We start from the raw sequence: 16,735 nt of genomic DNA, 5'->3' as shown, positions 1-16,735 counted from the left end.
GTGAAACTTCTAAAGATCCTCCACTACAGATTTCAAAGATTTTGTACTAAAATATATTCACCTTTAGTTCATTTTCCATGAACTTCTGGAAGTATCCCGTTTGTTGCCTCCTTCCAGGACTATCGCTATTTCCCTGTTCTAAACAGCACTGGGTGGAACTGTGCAACTGCATCTCTGGTTCCGTGGTTTTCTCAAGACAGATCCCTAGAACGAGGTAACTGCTCAGGTACCTGAGCGCTGGGAGGCCCCTAGCATAGCCCACCTGCCCGAACTGCCGGGCCCCTGGGGTCCCTGCCAGCACAGCCAGGCCATGCTTGCTGACCTCGGACAAGGACAGTGGGGGACTGGGACCTCCACGTTTCAGTCCACATCTCCACACGTTCCTGTCTTTCCTATGTCTTCTTCCATGAAGGCACTGTCCACAGTCATTAAGTACTTCCTGTGTAGGGTTTGTGCCTCTTGCTGGCTTTAAGAACCACACCTAAATCAAGGCTAATCGCAGTTCTCTGCTTTTATTGCTTTCTTCTTGGTGTTGATTTTATTTCATTGTTTGCTTATTCTCTCTGATGAAATTAAAAGAAGTTGATATGTAAATGTTTAACTTTCCTTTACAGTTGTTGGTATCTTCTTTTGATTAATTTGTAAAATATGGATATACCTGAAAAGAAATCTATTTGATTATAATGATAGAATTTTTGTGAAGATCCACGATTATCCTTGTGAGTTATCTGGATTAGTGGTTTTCTAAATACTAGCAGACAGCCCAGATCCATTAGTGTCATTTAGGATGTGTGTTAAAAACACCTTAGAATCGCCCACAAATCTGAACTTTCCTCAAGTTGTCCAGATGACTCCAATTGCAACGTTGGTTGAGCTACCAGGAATACAAGCCCGCCCCCTGGTGGTCACCCAAAAAAGCCAACACAATTATTGAAATTCACTCAAACAACATGCCTTGTACTGGATGCCCCTACATTGAATGCAGATATATGGGCGACAATGAGGGTCCTTCAAGGTGCTGCAGTGTGCGTGCCTGCTCCCACTGTGGGACCCCTGGCCCCAAACAACACCCTCAGGAGCTACCCCAAGGCACAAGGCATCACATGACCGTTCCAAAATCATTACATCCCTTAATCCCAGGGAACATACATGCATTCAAAAATACTGCCTTTTGCTAAGTCATCTTTCTTTAGTCAGATGGAGTACTGGAGACATCAGAAACAGAAGACAGATTTGAAAAGGAAGCATATCAGGTAGAGCAAACAGCTGTTCAATGCAGCAGCTCTTTTTTGTTCAAGTGATGGAACCTCGTACCACCACAGTACGAGGTGATGGCAGCTGGGAAGCTGGGCCTGACTGCGGGAGACCGCAAGCAGCTGTGACGAACGGAGAGCGGGCGCCCGCTCGCCCAGATTAGCACGATCTGAGACCAGTGCCACAGCTCCGACACATGCTGAGGCAGCAACGGATCACACGCACGAGAGCAAGGGTGAGCTGTGGAAACGGAGCTTAAGCACGATAAACCAACACGGCATTGCCTTCCATCCACTTTGGTCTATTTCGGGAAGGCCAGCGCGAGGCAAAGCACACTCACTCACGAGGCCGGCGAGAAGTCACCTCCGTGTGCTCACAGCAGGTGCCCGCGGAAAGCCAGAGCCACGCAGTCATGCAAGTGTGACTGCACAGAGCTGCCCCTCAACACGGCAGCGGCGGCTTGTGGAGTGCTAGCCCCGTGGTGGCAAGGTGCTCGGGGGACACACGCACGTCCAAGAGGCACACACACACACACAGGGCTGCTTGGCTCAGTCACGTGACTGTGTCAGCAAAATGAAGAGAGGATCAGGGATTTCAAGCTCCAGAAACAAGAAATGACAGCTGGAATCTGACTGTTGCTGCATGTTTTTTAAAAGTTTCTTTGAAAATATAATTGCTTTTACTAGTTTAGGATAAGATACACCTTTACATCATGCTTATGAAATTCAAAAAATTCCTTGACAAGTGTAAGATTCAGAACAATACTTTACTACCCAAAGCAAAATCATTCCGACTTATTTTATTCTTTCCTTATCTGTGGAATGGAGCAGGAATACCTCCTCTATGTCACAAAAAGGAGCACTTCAGGAAACTAAATGTGTTGTCAGAATTCCACTTAAGCACAGGATTACCAGGAGAAAAACCTAAACACACCGGATGGCCTGCTCGCTGTATCCCGTCTAGGCCTCTGCATCCTTCGTCTGAACAGCACCAACGTGATGCTCATCACAAAGGATTAGACAGCATAGAGATGCAAGCCTGCCTTCAGCCATGATACCTTTGGAAATCGAAGCATGGATTTTAAATCCCAGCGTCTCCTCTAACTGATTATAGTCGGATTCCACGGAGGATGCGTGAAGCGTTTCGACCAAGAAAGGCATCCTTCCGTGAGCCTCGTCATAGAGCACGCTGTGGTTCCAGGTGTACGGAATGCTGACGCCGTCGACGGTGAAGAGCCGCGTGGAGCGCGCATGCAGCTGCCCGGGGCCGGTCTGGATGTAGTCCTCCGTGTAATCCTAAGGGGGACAGTGTGCATTGGAGCAGCGACATGGCTCAGACTCGGGTTTTGTTGGGTTCTGCTTTTTTCTAAGTGCACTATGAGCTGAAGAATGAGAAAACAGGGCTTAGGAACAACACGCGGTTCTAATACAGCTGTGAACCTTCACATAGTAACCATATTAGCTTCCTAACTTTACTACCATAGTTTAATAAGAACTCAAAGCTGTAGGTCAAGAATAAAGAATTATGTGAAGCATGACTGTCGCCATTCTTTGATTCCTGAAATATTTCTGTGGATGGCATTCAAAAAACACAACGTAGGAATTACTGCCCCTTTGAGGAAAATTAAGCCCGTGGCTTAAGTCACAGCTGTGATCTCGGTCCGAACAGGCAGGGTGCTCGAGGCACTGAGTTTGGGGAGACTGTCCTGATCGCTGCACCGTTCAGCTACTTGCCCACGGTCTCGGCAGCCGAGATCTGCTCTCGGGCGAGGTCTTGGTGCAGTTGCCGCGGCCTTCCCACTGCTACCTGGACTGCTGCTCTAATGAAGCAAGAAGGAAGGCGTCTTGGCTTCTACCTTGATGCTGACGTCCATGGGCGACGGGAGCTGCAGGATGTAGCCGCTCACAATGATGTCCAGCAGCAAAGCGCCATCGGGATCCAGGCCCCGGGCAATGTGGGTCATTCGCAGGACTTCTCCTGGGAATTACAAGGCCTTCATTTTGTAACAGCAAACAATACAGTCTGTGTAAGCCTGGGACATACTTACTTACAGTCGTTACAGAATAAAAATAGACAGAAAAATAGAGAATTAAATGGCCATGTAGCCTCTCCATTAGTGAGGCTTATTGAATTAAGACTCTGAAAGATTCTTTTCAAGAGGCACGAACACAGCCGTAGAGTCTGTGCAGAACTCTGTACTTCACACACCCAAGTTCTGCAGAATCAGCCCACCGTGAGAAGGGACCACCCTGCCCAGCAGACGGGGGAGAAGCCATGAGTCTGGGACAAGGCATTGCTCTTTTTGATGCTCCAGAAATTGTGAAAGGCACTACTCATCAGGGAAATGCCAACCAAACAATGGTATCACCGCATTTGGGGGGAGGGCCAAAGAAAACAACAGTGGAAAAGATGCGGAAAGAAGAGTGCCACTGCCCCCTGTGGGTAATGGATGTACAATGGCTGAGCCACCATGGGAGAAACAGCAGGGGCATTCCTTAAAACGCTAACAAGGGACCCAGCAAGCCCACTGCTGGCAGAATATCCAGCGGAGCGACAACTGTCTACTGAGGAAATATCCACACTGTCCATCGGTGCTCGAATGCACTAAGGAACGGTGTACACTGGTAAACACTGCGCTATCTACAGGAGGCAATCCTGTCAGCAGCATGGACAAACCAAAGGTCAGTGGAATAGGCCAACCACAGAAAGACAATAGCTCTTATAGAAACCTAAAGCACAGGTGATCCCACAGAAGTGAGAGATGGAAGGGTAGTGACGAGAGGCTGTGGAAGAAGGTGAGGTTGGAGGGACTGGAGAGAAGGTTTGCTGACGGTCACTGGGTTGTAGCTACTTAGGCGTGAGATGTCCTGGGGTCCTGTGCACAGCAGGGTGACGAAGAGCTTGCGAACAAAGCCACAGAGAGGACTCCGTGTGTCCTCACTATGAAGAGGGTGAATTACTCCAAGAGGTAAGTATGTCTGTCATGATGGGACACTTCAGAAGACCACAGAAATACGTGTCTTAAGCTTTTGAAATAAAATTTAAAAAATCTGAAATAGCAAAATGGCTAGAGTGAAGTAGAGACCCCTGGTCTTCTGGGTTGACTGATGATTAGCTGCCCAATGGCTTTTCTGCCCTCAAGGTCACGTCGTTGAGGTTGGCCAACGGAGGAGACCTGAAACGGAGATCTATGAACCCCCACTCACTGCCCAGCCACGGGGAGATGGTCTACCTGAATCTCAGGTTATAGACAGAGGCATTCACTGGCCATGACTCATTTGGTTTCTTTGGCAGTAACATCCCTCTTAAAGGATTAAACGGGAAAAGACACATAAAAAAGAAGAAAAAACTCCTGGGCGGGGCATAAAATTACTCTGCCGATTGGGAACACATGGCCTGCTGCACGCCTCGGATACATCAACCATGTTTACATGAAAACAGGAAACTGCTCTCAGTGTTGGTAATAAAACTGGGTCAAAAACTCTACAAATAATTTCTCTCCATGGGAACAAGTATTATATTTTCCTTACCCCCAAACTTCATAATAATCACTTTAAAAACAGTAGCAGAATATGCCATACAGTGATGCTTACCAGTTGCAAACTCCACCTGGGTCTCCCTTTTGAACACTGCGTTCGTCAGGGTGAAGCCATTCACGGCTTCTCCTATCTCCTTCGCTGCTGTCCAGTAAATGGGGTTCAGAAGAGAAACGATCTTTTTCATTGCTGGACCTAAAGAAGGGGGTAAAATGACCAAGGGAAGCACTTTATTATCCCTGTCTTTATGGTACATTACTCACAAGATGAATCAGGTCGCACGGCACAAGGTAACTACGGTTGCGTCCCACGTCCGTGCACACGTCCCTGTGGGCCGGAGAGAAGGACCACCACCCTGAGCATCTACACAAAGTCAACGGAAGCAGTAACATTTGCACTGCTTGTTATGTTTATTGTTTTAAGGTTTAATGAGCTTTTGCATTTTGGTGTATTTACTTCATTATGCTTTAAAGACATAAAATAAACCTGTTTGTCCACCAACTGATGACTGGGTAAGTAAAATATAGCATAAATATATAAAAGGAAGGCGTTATTTTTTAAAGTAGGCTTTATATATGAACAACTTTTATAAGCAAACACTCACCCAGACTGCGAGGCACATTGGCAATGTTAGCATGGATAATTCTAGTATCTGAATAAGGGCTATCTGTCACCGTGGCATTAAGCAAAGCAACTCCAAATTCAACGTCGTTAATACTTCCAATAACACTTCCTCTGGCTCGCTGGGGCCCACCTTAGGACAAGGAAGTAATTCCATCACCATTACATGACTCTCAGAGATGTTGCAAATCTTTTCTCAAACATCAGAAAGGTCAGATCCATCTGACTTTAAAAGTGAAATAAACAGACTTTGAAACATTCTCCTTTCATGGAACACCCATCATCCTTCATAAATTTAGAATCTTTCCAATCTATGTACAAAATAGTATTATTTTACAAGCCAAAGAACACAATTAGCATCCAGTTCCCAAACCAGAAGAGTGCTGGCTGATGCTGAGGGCATGATGATGACAGTGGAGCTTATTCAGCATGCCACCACAACAGCGAACACTGAGCAAGTCATCCTGAAAGAGAGTTCATAGAAATCAAGTGACTTTCCCACAACCAGTTAGCAAGTGATGAGATAGGGGCCTGGTGCAATGGCTCAACTGGCTAATCCTCTGCCTTGCAGCACTGGCAAGCCATAGGGGTAAAGTTCATGTCCTAGCTGTTCCACTTCCCATCCAGCTCCCTGCTTGTGGCCTGGGAAAGCAGTCGAGGACGGCCCAAAGCCTGGGGACCCTGCACCCGGAAGAAGCTCCTGGGTTTGGATTGGCTCAGCTCCAGCTGTTGAGGACAACTGGGGAGTGAACCAGTAGATGGAAGATCTTTGTTTCTCCTCTCTGCAAAATCTTCCCTTCTCCCCCGCAAAAAAACTTGTTTTTTCCTTCAAGAAAGCAGTGGATAAGAATCTGCAAGTGTCTGTCTCACACCCAGACCCATGGTTTGTTTTTGAGCTTCTTTATTTTGACAGAATGTTGTATATGCATATATAATGTTAATCTGAAATAGGTACTACTGTGGAATGCCCAAAATGAGTGAATTAATATAAATAACCTCATGTACTTTTTAAAGATTTTACTTCTTACTGGAAAGGCAGATGTACAAAGAGAAAGAGAGACACAAAGATCCTCCATCTACTGGTTCACTCTCCAATGGATGAAGCTGAGCCAATCTGGAACCAGGGGCCAGGAGCTTCTTCTGGATCTCCCATGTAAGCAAAGGGTCCCAAGGCTCTGGGCCATCCTCTGCTGCTTTCCCAGACCACAAGTAGGGAGCTGGATGGGAAATGGATCAGCTGGGACACAAATCTGTGCCTGCATGGGATCCCAGCAGTTGCAAGGTGAGGATTTAGCCACTAGGCTACCATGCCAGGCCCTGTAGCCAGAAAATCTAAAATTTTTGTGGCCAGAAAATTGAGGATGTAGTTTTCTAGCAACTTTTTTTTTAATGAAGGAAGATTACTTGAAAGACAGAGAGAAATTTTGATCTTCATATGCTGGTTCACTCCCCAAGTGGGTGCCATGGCTAGACAATGTCAGGGTCAGGAGCCAGGAGCCAGGAGTTTCATTCACCTGGGTCCCCATGGGTATAGAAGCCCAAACACTTGAGCCACCATCAGGGTCCTGGCTGGGAAATGGAGCAGCTGGAACTCAAACTGGTGTCCATATGGGATGCCGCTGCTCCAGGTGGCGGCTTTACTTGCTCTGCCACAATGCTAACCTTTGTTAGCAATTTTCAAGAATTCAGTATACATTGGGGAGTATAAAAAGGCTGAAGCCACAGGAATGGTGTGGTGGTTGCCAGAGGCCAGGGAGCAGCAGACAGAGTGTGGGGAGTGGGCGAGATGCTGCTCAAAGTTCCTGCCATTTCAGTAGGCCAGGGAGTAGGTCTAAGAGAGATAAAGCCCAGGGTTACTCCAAGGGGACACAGTCACATGGGGAGCTCACAACAAAACAGTGCCTGGGTCTTGTTTCAGGTCCCTGCGAGGCAGATGGCAGCTGCCCAAGGAACACCCATCACATCCTGGCTTTCAGACTCAGGGTCTAGATGTTTTCTTTATTCTACGGGAAAATGTTCAACCTGAGAAAAATTGCAGCAGGATACTCTTTGTTAATAGTGCAGTAAAACCCAGGCCAAAATAATTTGGCTGAAAAAAAGATTACATGTATTTTAAAAAATTATCCTTGCAGTAATTTCAGGCCTTCTTTCCACTGCTCAACAAAATCCTTGGTTGGTCTTCAGCTTAATGGCTGGACTTTAGGGTAATGACCATTTGTTCCTCTTGGGGCTTCGGTTGACCGTATTGCTCTATGGACTTGTGATTTGCTATTTCTAGTGGGCCCTGTTATCACCAAGCTTGGTTAATAAAGATTCCTTAATAAACTTTAAGGAAAAATGAGTTGTATGGACCTGGTGTAATAGCCTAGCGGCTAAATCCTTGCCTTGCAACTGCCAGGATCCCATATAGGCATCGTTTTGTGTCCTGGTTGCTCCACTTCCCATTCCGCTCCCTTCTTATGGCCTGGGAAGGCAGAGGACGGCCCAAAGCCTTGGGACCCTGTGCCCACATGGGAGACCCAGAAGAAGCTCCAGGCTCCTAGCTTGAGATTGGCTCATTCCAGTCATTGCGGCCACTTGTGGTGTGAACCAGCAGATGCAAGATCTTTCTCTTTGGCTCTCCTTTTGTCTGTAAATCTGACTTTCCAATTAAAAAATAATCTTAAAAAACGCACAACAATTTGTATGCTATATCAGAGGTGGAAACAGTAGGAAAGCAGTTGGGGGTAAAATCCATGCATATTCATTGTCTGACATTTTGTAGTTCAGCTTGTTGGAAAGCAATCCGGGGGCATTATCGTGTGCCACCGACTGCAGGGAAATAGAGTTGTATCCGGCCTGAGAAAGAAATCGGTCATTGTAGCACTCCTTCATTTTAACTCATACTACCATCCTAGCGAGAGAAAACATTTTTGCACGCTGATTCATCCTCGTACTGAAGGGAACCTGATCAGGGAAAGGCAGCTAAGGACCCGGGCACATGGGCACATGGACAAGGGAGAGATACGGATGGTATCTCACAGTGGGCATAAGTTTGGAAAGTCCTCACATACCTGGGATGGGCTGCATAGGGAGCTCTCAGAAGGAAGTGAAAACAGGGTGGAGATCGAAAGAGTTTGAGTCTTAGGCAAGCCAGGGGAAGCAGCAGAAGGTCTGTGGACAGAGGCAAGAGCTTGTTGGTCCTTCTGTGGGCAGTGAGCCGCCATGTCTGAGAAACAAGAGGAGCGAGGAGCAGGGGGCAAGATCTTGCAGGAAAGGAGAGACGGGGCTGGTCAGGACCTCCATCTCCAGCCAGTTCCCCCATGGCCCAAGTGTTTGGGCCTCTGCCGCCATGTGGGAGCCCACTCCGCTGCTTCTCTTTCATCTAAAGCAGGTGGAATGCGGGCAGGGCGGGTCACTAGCTCCCCTAATTCTCTGGGTCATCACTGAGCACCATGGCCTTCCACTCTGACCCTGGTTCTGTAGTTCCTTGGACGAATGGGAATCCCAGGGCCCCACGGCTGTCCCCTGTTTCTGGCTACCTCGGCTAGCCTAACCCACACCGTGCTCCTGGCTGGGCTTGCTGTTGGCACCAGAGGCTGAGCTGCAGAACCATCCCTGGGCACCAGGCAGGAGACACGAGGTCCTCGGCGGTGAGCGCGTCGGCAGACACCTGTCTTCGGCTTGGGTAAGCCTTACAATCCTGCTCACATCACTTTCCCTCCATCAAATGGGTCTTCTTGACTTTCAGGGGCATGTTACTTCTAAAGCGACATGAAAGCTTGGGGAAGTCCAATGGTATCTTGACATGTGGCCAACAGGAATCTACTGTCCACCTTACGATCTTTAAGAGTCTATCCACTGAGAGTGGGCATCTAACTTTATTCACCCCCAGAAAAGGTCTGGGAGTTCTAGAACACTGAGCTTTGTGCCTTCTGCATTCCCACCTGTGAATCAACAGCCTTGAGAGACACTCAGTGGCTGGCCTGTCTGGCCCTCAGCCTGCAGACTCACACTCTTTGCCTTGTCCACCCTGCCCTTGGACCCATCAAGCCAGAGCTACTGCCAGCAGCTGCACAGAGCACAGCTTTCTGCGAGGCAGCCTGCAAGAAGAGAGCAGAGGCTAACACCCAGGCAAGCGTGTCCGTGCACACAGCACAGCTGGGGAGAGGAGCGTCTCCCATTCCCGCAGGCAGGTGCCCCTGTGCCACCTGTGGCCTCGGAAGGGCCCCTTCATTTCATCTGCAGAAAGCCTATGTCCTCACAGTGGTCCTGCCGGCACCCGTGAGCTGCTCACCTGGACACGCCTGAGAATTGCACCTGGACACCTGGGTGGCATCCCCTGCACAGGAACGGCCACCTTGCGATGGCGCTGGACTGTCGCAGAGCCGTCTCCGAGTCTTCTCACCTCCTCCACAAGAGGCAGAGCACTGGCTCCACCTGTGCCAGTGTCCCCAACTTCCATCCACTGGGAACAAGATCAACAATCAACACCAAGAACTGGGCTTTGAAAGTCCGCACTCGGGGAACTTCTACCCCGACAGCTGCACGGTCTGAGGCAATGGCAACACTGCAATGCTCTACACAGCCGACTGGCAGGAAAGCAGAACTCACCGGGACACATGTTGGCATTGCATCTCTGCACCTGGGAGTCTGGCCCTCCACAAGCTCGCCCCCCGTGGGAGGGACGTGGGTTGTCACATGTGCGGTAGCGTCGCATCTGCCCTCCATTACATGTCCGGCTGCATGCTCCCCAGGCACTCCAGGGGCTCCAATTACCATGCACTACAACAGAGAAACATTTGACACTGAAACTCAGCTCTGGACAGTGCCGCTCAGCCGGGCGGTGTGCAGAAGTCCCTCCCCAGGAATGGACAGCAGCACCAGGTCTACCAAGAGGCAGTCCCCAGGTAGCTGGTTAGTCGCTATTTTGACTAGAGAACAGGCATCCACCTCAGTGGCTGTGGAGTTCCACTTAGCAAGCATTTACTGAGCCTGCATGGGGGCTATGAGTGAGTCAGGGTCTCTTCTCCGGATGTGGGCACAGACAGAGTACTGGCAACCATGACTGCCATACACTAAACTGCTGATTCTTGAAATGCTCCTTAGAAACTGAATGGAGGCAAAGAGCTTCCTGTTTGTGTCCACAAAAGGAACGGGCATTGTGAGGAGTCGGATGCGGGGCTCTTGTCGGCTTACTCACAGTCCATCCCATACAGAGCCCATGAAATGGGACTCCGCCCTGGCCCTGGGCCGAGGACACTGACAGAATTCGGGAGAAACAGCAGCAGCCATGGACATTTTACCATCCTAAACCAATGGTTGAAGGACCTAGTTGCAGAAGAGCAGCACTTCCAAGACCCAGGGCCCCAAGAGAACCGAAGGAAAGCGGGGCTGACTCACTTGGACATGGGTCACCATTGCAAAAGGCACTCTGCAGGTCAGCGCCCTCACATCCGTGGCCGCCATGCTGGGGGGCGGGGTCAGTGCAGTGCCGCCTCCTCTGCCTGGCACCTCCACCGCAGGACACAGTACAGGCACTCCAGCTCGTCCACACTGCCCACTTGCCATCAACTGGATGAGGAGAACACACATGTGCTTAGGTGCTACCTGAGAGCGACCAGGTCATGGTCTGGGCATGGCTAGGCGGAGGGCTGTTCCTGGGGATGGAGCCACAGTAAGCAGACTGTGTCGAGGTGTCCAAGACCCCGCCTAGAGGTCACGGTCTGGGCGTGGCTAGGCGGAGGGCTGTTCCTCGGGAGATGGCTGTGTCAGAGGCATCCACGGCCCGACAGCACCTTTGTCTCACCTGGACAGGGTCTTTCCCTGCAGACCTGCAGCTGAGTCTCTGCCCCATCGCAGGGGGAGCCACTGAAGGCGGGTGGCGGGCTGTCGCAGAGCCTGCTTCTTGTCTGGGTTCCTTTCCCACAGCTTGAGCTGCATGTACCCCAGGGCTGCCAAGGGCTCCAGGCTCCGTGAACTACAAAATACACCAAGAGACAAAGCTTCAATTCAGAGTCATGTTTGCTTGAAAAACACAATTATACAAACAAATTAACTCAGCAATGAGTTAATTAGCTCACAATCTAAAATAACTGAAGTTGAACCAAAAGAAACAAAACAAATGGTGCTCTTCTTTCTCCTTCTGGTTAGATTTTTCAGAGGAATTTTTGTCTAGGGAATTTCAGAAGGCCTACCTAATGCCAGAATAAATGCTTAAAATTATCCAAAGGGACTATTTGGCTGAAATTAGATTCACTCCAACTACCATGTGCAAACATGATCTGAGTGTTTCAGCCTGGCTAAGCCCCTGTGCTCTGTGGTCTGGGGCAGCGGAGGGCCCCAGGGCTGCCAGAAGAAGGCTGTCCACCAGACCCATGTGGACAGCACAAGTGTGCTGCACAATGATAAACTGGACCCCCAAGCTGTCAGTGTCCACCTTCACACGAATTAGGTGGCATGCTACATGTACTCGGCTCTTTCAACAACACGGAAATTTGCAGAGCTGGAACTTTGAAAAATTTTCTCCATGACATAGTGTTGATGAATTAAAAGTTCTGAATAACATACTCACCTGCTTCCTAAACAAGAGAAAAAAGTGATCAGCAGTTTCCAAGGAGTGATATTAAGGCCTTCCTTTTGGTTGGTGACACATTACACCATTTGGCCACAAGACTGGAACAACCTTAGGTTTCCAACCAGGTGCACGGGCTGAGAGTCAACATTATGCTTTTCCTGTATCAAAGTCAGTACAGGTCATAATTTTGTTTTACAGCAACTCTTGAGATACGGAGTTCATATAGTATGTTGATGAACCAAAATAGAGGCAGCAAGGTTTGGACCTAAATACTCTCCACTTAGCCTCCAGGACACCAAAACGTCAACTTGAAAGACAGGTCATAAACCTATCCTTTTTCTGTTTTGTTCAGACTGTGTTATTTAAAATGTATCTTGAATTTTTTGATCAACAATCAGTCCATGCACTATGTAGACGGATGAAAGGTGGTCCCACAGATCTATCAAGCCAAGGGAAACTTGCATGGCCTTGAGAGGAATGCAGCGGCCACCACTCAACTTGTCCTGTGCTTAACTCTGATTCCCCGCGCTCACAGCCCTCATCCCTCAGCGCCAATGATGCTAACACATCCTATTTGCGCTGATATTGGTTAACCAAAACCCAAACCTCTTACAACATACAATTCTAGAGAAACTTTTTAGTGTAACTGGGTGACATCTATTTGTTTAAAATCTGTTTAGTTTCTACTTTATATATACATGGAGGTTTCCACTTGAAGATCTCTTTTTCACTTTTAATTAATATAGAAAAACTTAAGCAGAATTGCATTTCATGACACAAGAAGTAGAGTTAAAATGTTTCTTTTATGTAAGTGGAAATAAGAAAAAAGGAAGAATGAGAACATTAGCCAGGGAAGGCATAAAAATCATATCGTCTAGATGATACAAAGTAAAGCCAAAATTAACCAACCACCACAACTACCAAACCTCCACAGCTCAAACACTATAATGAGGTATTATTATATGAGGACCAGAGGAGAAACTAATTTGTTGTCACAACAGGTACAGTTGTGGCTGTGGGTCTGAAGACCTGCTCTGTCCTCTTGGCCATGCAATGCTCGACATGACTTGCTACTGTGCATGGTTTCATCACCTGCCATGTGCAGATGTTACAAGGACTTGTCTTTTACTAGGCTTGGGGCAAAAACAATGAGTTTATGGATGGAAAGTGCTTCCAACAGTGCAGGACACATAGTTCTGTGTGTCAGCTAGGAGCTTCGTTCAAAGTTCTTCACACTTTTTAGAAAGATGCAAGAAAAATGCCTGTTGTTTAAGAGATCTGTAGCAACACAGGTCTTTTTAATGACTGATTTTCAAAGGGAAGAATGGGTCACCGTAGATAGCATCAGTTGCTTAAGGGTGAGAGGCCTGGCAGTTTATAGAGTGCACTCTCCTACCTAGAACAGGGAGATACATCTGAAATATGTACTGGCACCACACAGTAAGGAAGTCTCAACAACCCATGAGGGCCTTCCAGCAGGACACTGGGGCATCTGAAGAAAGCTGCCTTTAGAAATAGTCTAGGACAATCAAAACATTTGAAAATGCTTTTTCTTATCATCATTTGATAATGAAACTAGTGTTACACACCACTGAACACAGCTGGAGGGTTAGGCTACTGGATAACGCCTCAGTGCTCAGTGTTCTAAATCGAGAAATAATGTTATTTCTACTTTCCACTTGCTGAATATTACGGTTGGTGGTGCACCAAACCTGTGGTTATAAAGTTGATTGAAATTATGCTTTGCAGAAATTAAATCAAATACAGAAAGGAAGGAAGAGGCTTGAGGGAGTGGGTGAGTGGCAGGGAGGAACCAGGCATTCTCAGAATGACACCTATGAAATACATGAAGTGTGTCCTCTTTACAGTAATAAATAAACAATTCATAATAGGTGCAGGAATTTTGATAGAGCTAGAAAATAACCATTTTGAAAAGTTCATAGGGCCTGGCGGCGTGGCCTAGTGGCTAAAGTCCTCACCTTGAACGCCCCGGGATCCCATATGGGCGCCGGTTCTAATCCCAGCAGCTCCACTTCCCATCCAGCTCCCTGCTTGTGGCCTGGGAAAGCAGTTGAGGACGGCCCAATGCACTGGGACCCTGCACCCGCATGGGAGACCCGGAAGAGGTTCCAGGTTCCCGGCTTCGGATCGGCGTGCATCGACCCGTTGCGGCTCACTTGGGGAGTGAAACATCGGACGGAAGATCTTCCTCTCTGTCTCTCCTCCTCTTTGTATATCTGGCTTTGTAATAAAATAAATAAATCTTTAAAAAAAAAAGAAAAGTTCATAGTAGTAAGTGATTTAAGCAAGAATCATATTTGGATGCTAAGACCAGTGGGTGAAATATTGCTAAGATGTTAATACAGTTTCAGAGTTTTCCTAAACTACTTATTAGTTATAAATGTGAACACATGAGTAGAAGAGGCCATCTTTCCATGCACAGAGTTAATCTCATCCACGCGAGGCAGGTTGACTGTGGCTTCTGAAAGAAAGCACTGAGACACAAAACTCTGTGTTGTGACAGTGTCGAAAGGCTACACCTACGTGCAGTGCTGTGAGAGTAGCAGAAACTCAGAGACCACCAGACTGTAGAAGGGTCCTAGGCAAGAGACAAGAGGGCCATGCCTGGGGAGTAAAGGTGTGGTCCTGAACTGGAGGCTAGAAGGAGAAAACTGGTTAGCAAGGATACTATGGAAACAGCTGACGACCGGAGGATGGACTGCGGATCCGAGAGCGAGGTTAAAGAATGACACTGTGGGCGCTGTGCCAGTGCCCAGGCCCGTCTTCTATGACAGCTGGACTGTGCTTGTGAGACAGAACATGCTTGTTTTAGGAACCTGGGTGAATCTGGGTTTTATTCTTATCTTTGTTTTATTCTTGCATTTTTTTCCCAAGTTCCATCTTATACACACTACCGGTGAGAGACAGTCTGATAGGAATAACCTGAGGAAGGTCTGACGAGCTGTCTGCAGCGAGGAAGGAACGAGCTTGTGGTGTCTGCTGATTTCAGTGGCAGATACCCCACTGCGGCCATGTCTGCCCACCCAGGAAGCATCCCTAAACCCTTAGCTGGCCGTACTGTGTGGATCTACTCACACTGTTCCTAAAGAACAGCCAAAGCCAGCTGATTCAGGAGCTCGGGACAGTGAAAGCTCACACAAGAAGCCGAGGGGACAGTGAGGGAAACAGCCTACAGACAGAAAACAGGCCTTCACCTTAAGACATCTGACAATATTGGATTTCAATTGTATAGTTGTCAGAGCCGACAGCTTGTGAAACATTGCTCCTACTAGGTATTTAGGTTCCTCTGGTTTTGGGTTTACTTCCTTTAAGATTTCAGGACAATGTTGTCTGGTCACACCATGCACGTTCTCAACAGCAAATCAAGACACTTGGTGTGACAATGAATAGGTCTGAGAATCAGGCCACAGGGGCTCAGATCCCTGCCTCCCATTCTGCAAGCTGTGCAAACTAAGGCAAAAGCAAAGAAAGGAGGGAGGGAGGGAAAGAGGGTCTCTTTTCTGAGTCTCCCCACCTCTGCACAAGATGCAACACGCGGCGGTGCTGATGTGCTCTGTTCGCTTTGTCCAGCTCCTATTCCAGCTGTGCCCCAGAGCTTCGACCCTTGGAGCTGGCTTAGCCAGTTTCTGAAAGATGCTCTCATTTGAACTCAGGCAGTGCCTGAGCACAGACTGAATGCTCAGTAAATATTTATTGAATGAGTCCTTTATTCCACAGGATTTGGGGGGGGGACTTGTCCAACATGGAGCTCAGTCTGTCTGGACGCCAGGCAGGAAAGCGGTCACAGACTATTAAAGCATCTTTCTCCTGGACTCAGGCAACTTCAGGGTGTGTGTGTGTGACCCCAACAAAAACCAAGCAGGCTTCTTTTTTGGAGGTCAGTCTGAATTGTGAGAAAGAATTTAGGCCTTTTTGCTCTGGGACCTTCCTTAGATTACAAGTCCCTGAGATGCAGTAGCTGCCAGAAGCCCTTTTCTCTTCCCTTTCCCACCAGATGGAAAAAGTTTAATGGAGAACAGAGCCACGGAGGGATGAGGAGACGAGAGGGGAGACAGGCGAGTCAATTCATGCCAAATTTCTGGAGCCCATTATATCTGAAAGAGGACTTTTCTGCTTAAGCTTGTCAAACTCATTTCTGTGACTTTAATCTGAAAGCGCTCTAAGCCACAGTCGGTATCAACACCTGGGTGAGGCCTCCAAGTGCCTCCCGTGACAGCCTGCGTGGATATGAGCTGTTGGGCTTTTGCCAGAGAGAGCTGCATGCACCGGGCAAGTCTAAAAATGTTCTGCAAAATGGATGGCTGGATTCAACGTCACCTCAGGCCATTAGCTCTACAATTCTGACTTCATAAACACTTCAGTTTTCTCTACATGATTAAAAAATAGCGCCGTTGTAGACTCTGCATGCTGATTAAACCAGCTATCCTACTTAACGGTGATTCATGTCACAGCTTTCAGAAGCCTATTCAGGAAATGGAATTAACAACACAGAACATGAACATCCAATCAGGAAACAGGCCAGGAATGTTCTCACAGTGAAGAAAAAGTAATTCTAACCCCTCAACGTACTTCTGTCTATTCTAGAACGTCGCATAAACCAGGCCCTATGGGGGAATCTTGGTGTCTGAATCTTTTCCTTGATATCACAACTGTGTGACTCATCTGTGTTATTGCGTGGCTCAGGATCTGCTTCCTGTGAGTATCTAACCGATATTCCACTGCACATACATACCATGGTGTGTCGACT

The 16,735-nt window shown here is 47.9% G+C and overlaps 1 protein-coding gene across 1 annotated transcript in view; it reads right to left on the bottom strand.

Annotated features, from left to right (window-relative positions):
- HMCN1 (hemicentin 1) overlaps positions 1–16,735 on the bottom strand; it is a 366,339-nt gene that overhangs the window by 21,274 nt on the left and 328,330 nt on the right. Inside the window, exons 90-97 of the mRNA XM_036495278.2 lie at positions 11,200–11,370; positions 10,794–10,964; positions 10,005–10,175; positions 9,688–9,858; positions 5,395–5,544; positions 4,848–4,985; positions 3,110–3,231; positions 2,312–2,549 (exon numbers count right to left, since the gene is read on the bottom strand). Coding sequence (XP_036351171.2) covers positions 2,312–2,549; positions 3,110–3,231; positions 4,848–4,985; positions 5,395–5,544; positions 9,688–9,858; positions 10,005–10,175; positions 10,794–10,964; positions 11,200–11,370 — 1,332 coding nt within the window. The remainder of the gene's footprint in view (positions 1–2,311; positions 2,550–3,109; positions 3,232–4,847; positions 4,986–5,394; positions 5,545–9,687; positions 9,859–10,004; positions 10,176–10,793; positions 10,965–11,199; positions 11,371–16,735) is intronic.

The sequence above is a fragment of the Ochotona princeps genome, chromosome 10 (genome assembly GCF_030435755.1).
Source record: "Ochotona princeps isolate mOchPri1 chromosome 10, mOchPri1.hap1, whole genome shotgun sequence".
Lineage (NCBI taxonomy): Eukaryota > Metazoa > Chordata > Mammalia > Lagomorpha > Ochotonidae > Ochotona > Ochotona princeps.
The sequence above is the reverse complement of the archived record's forward strand: the minus strand, read 5'-3'. Positions and strand labels throughout refer to the sequence as shown.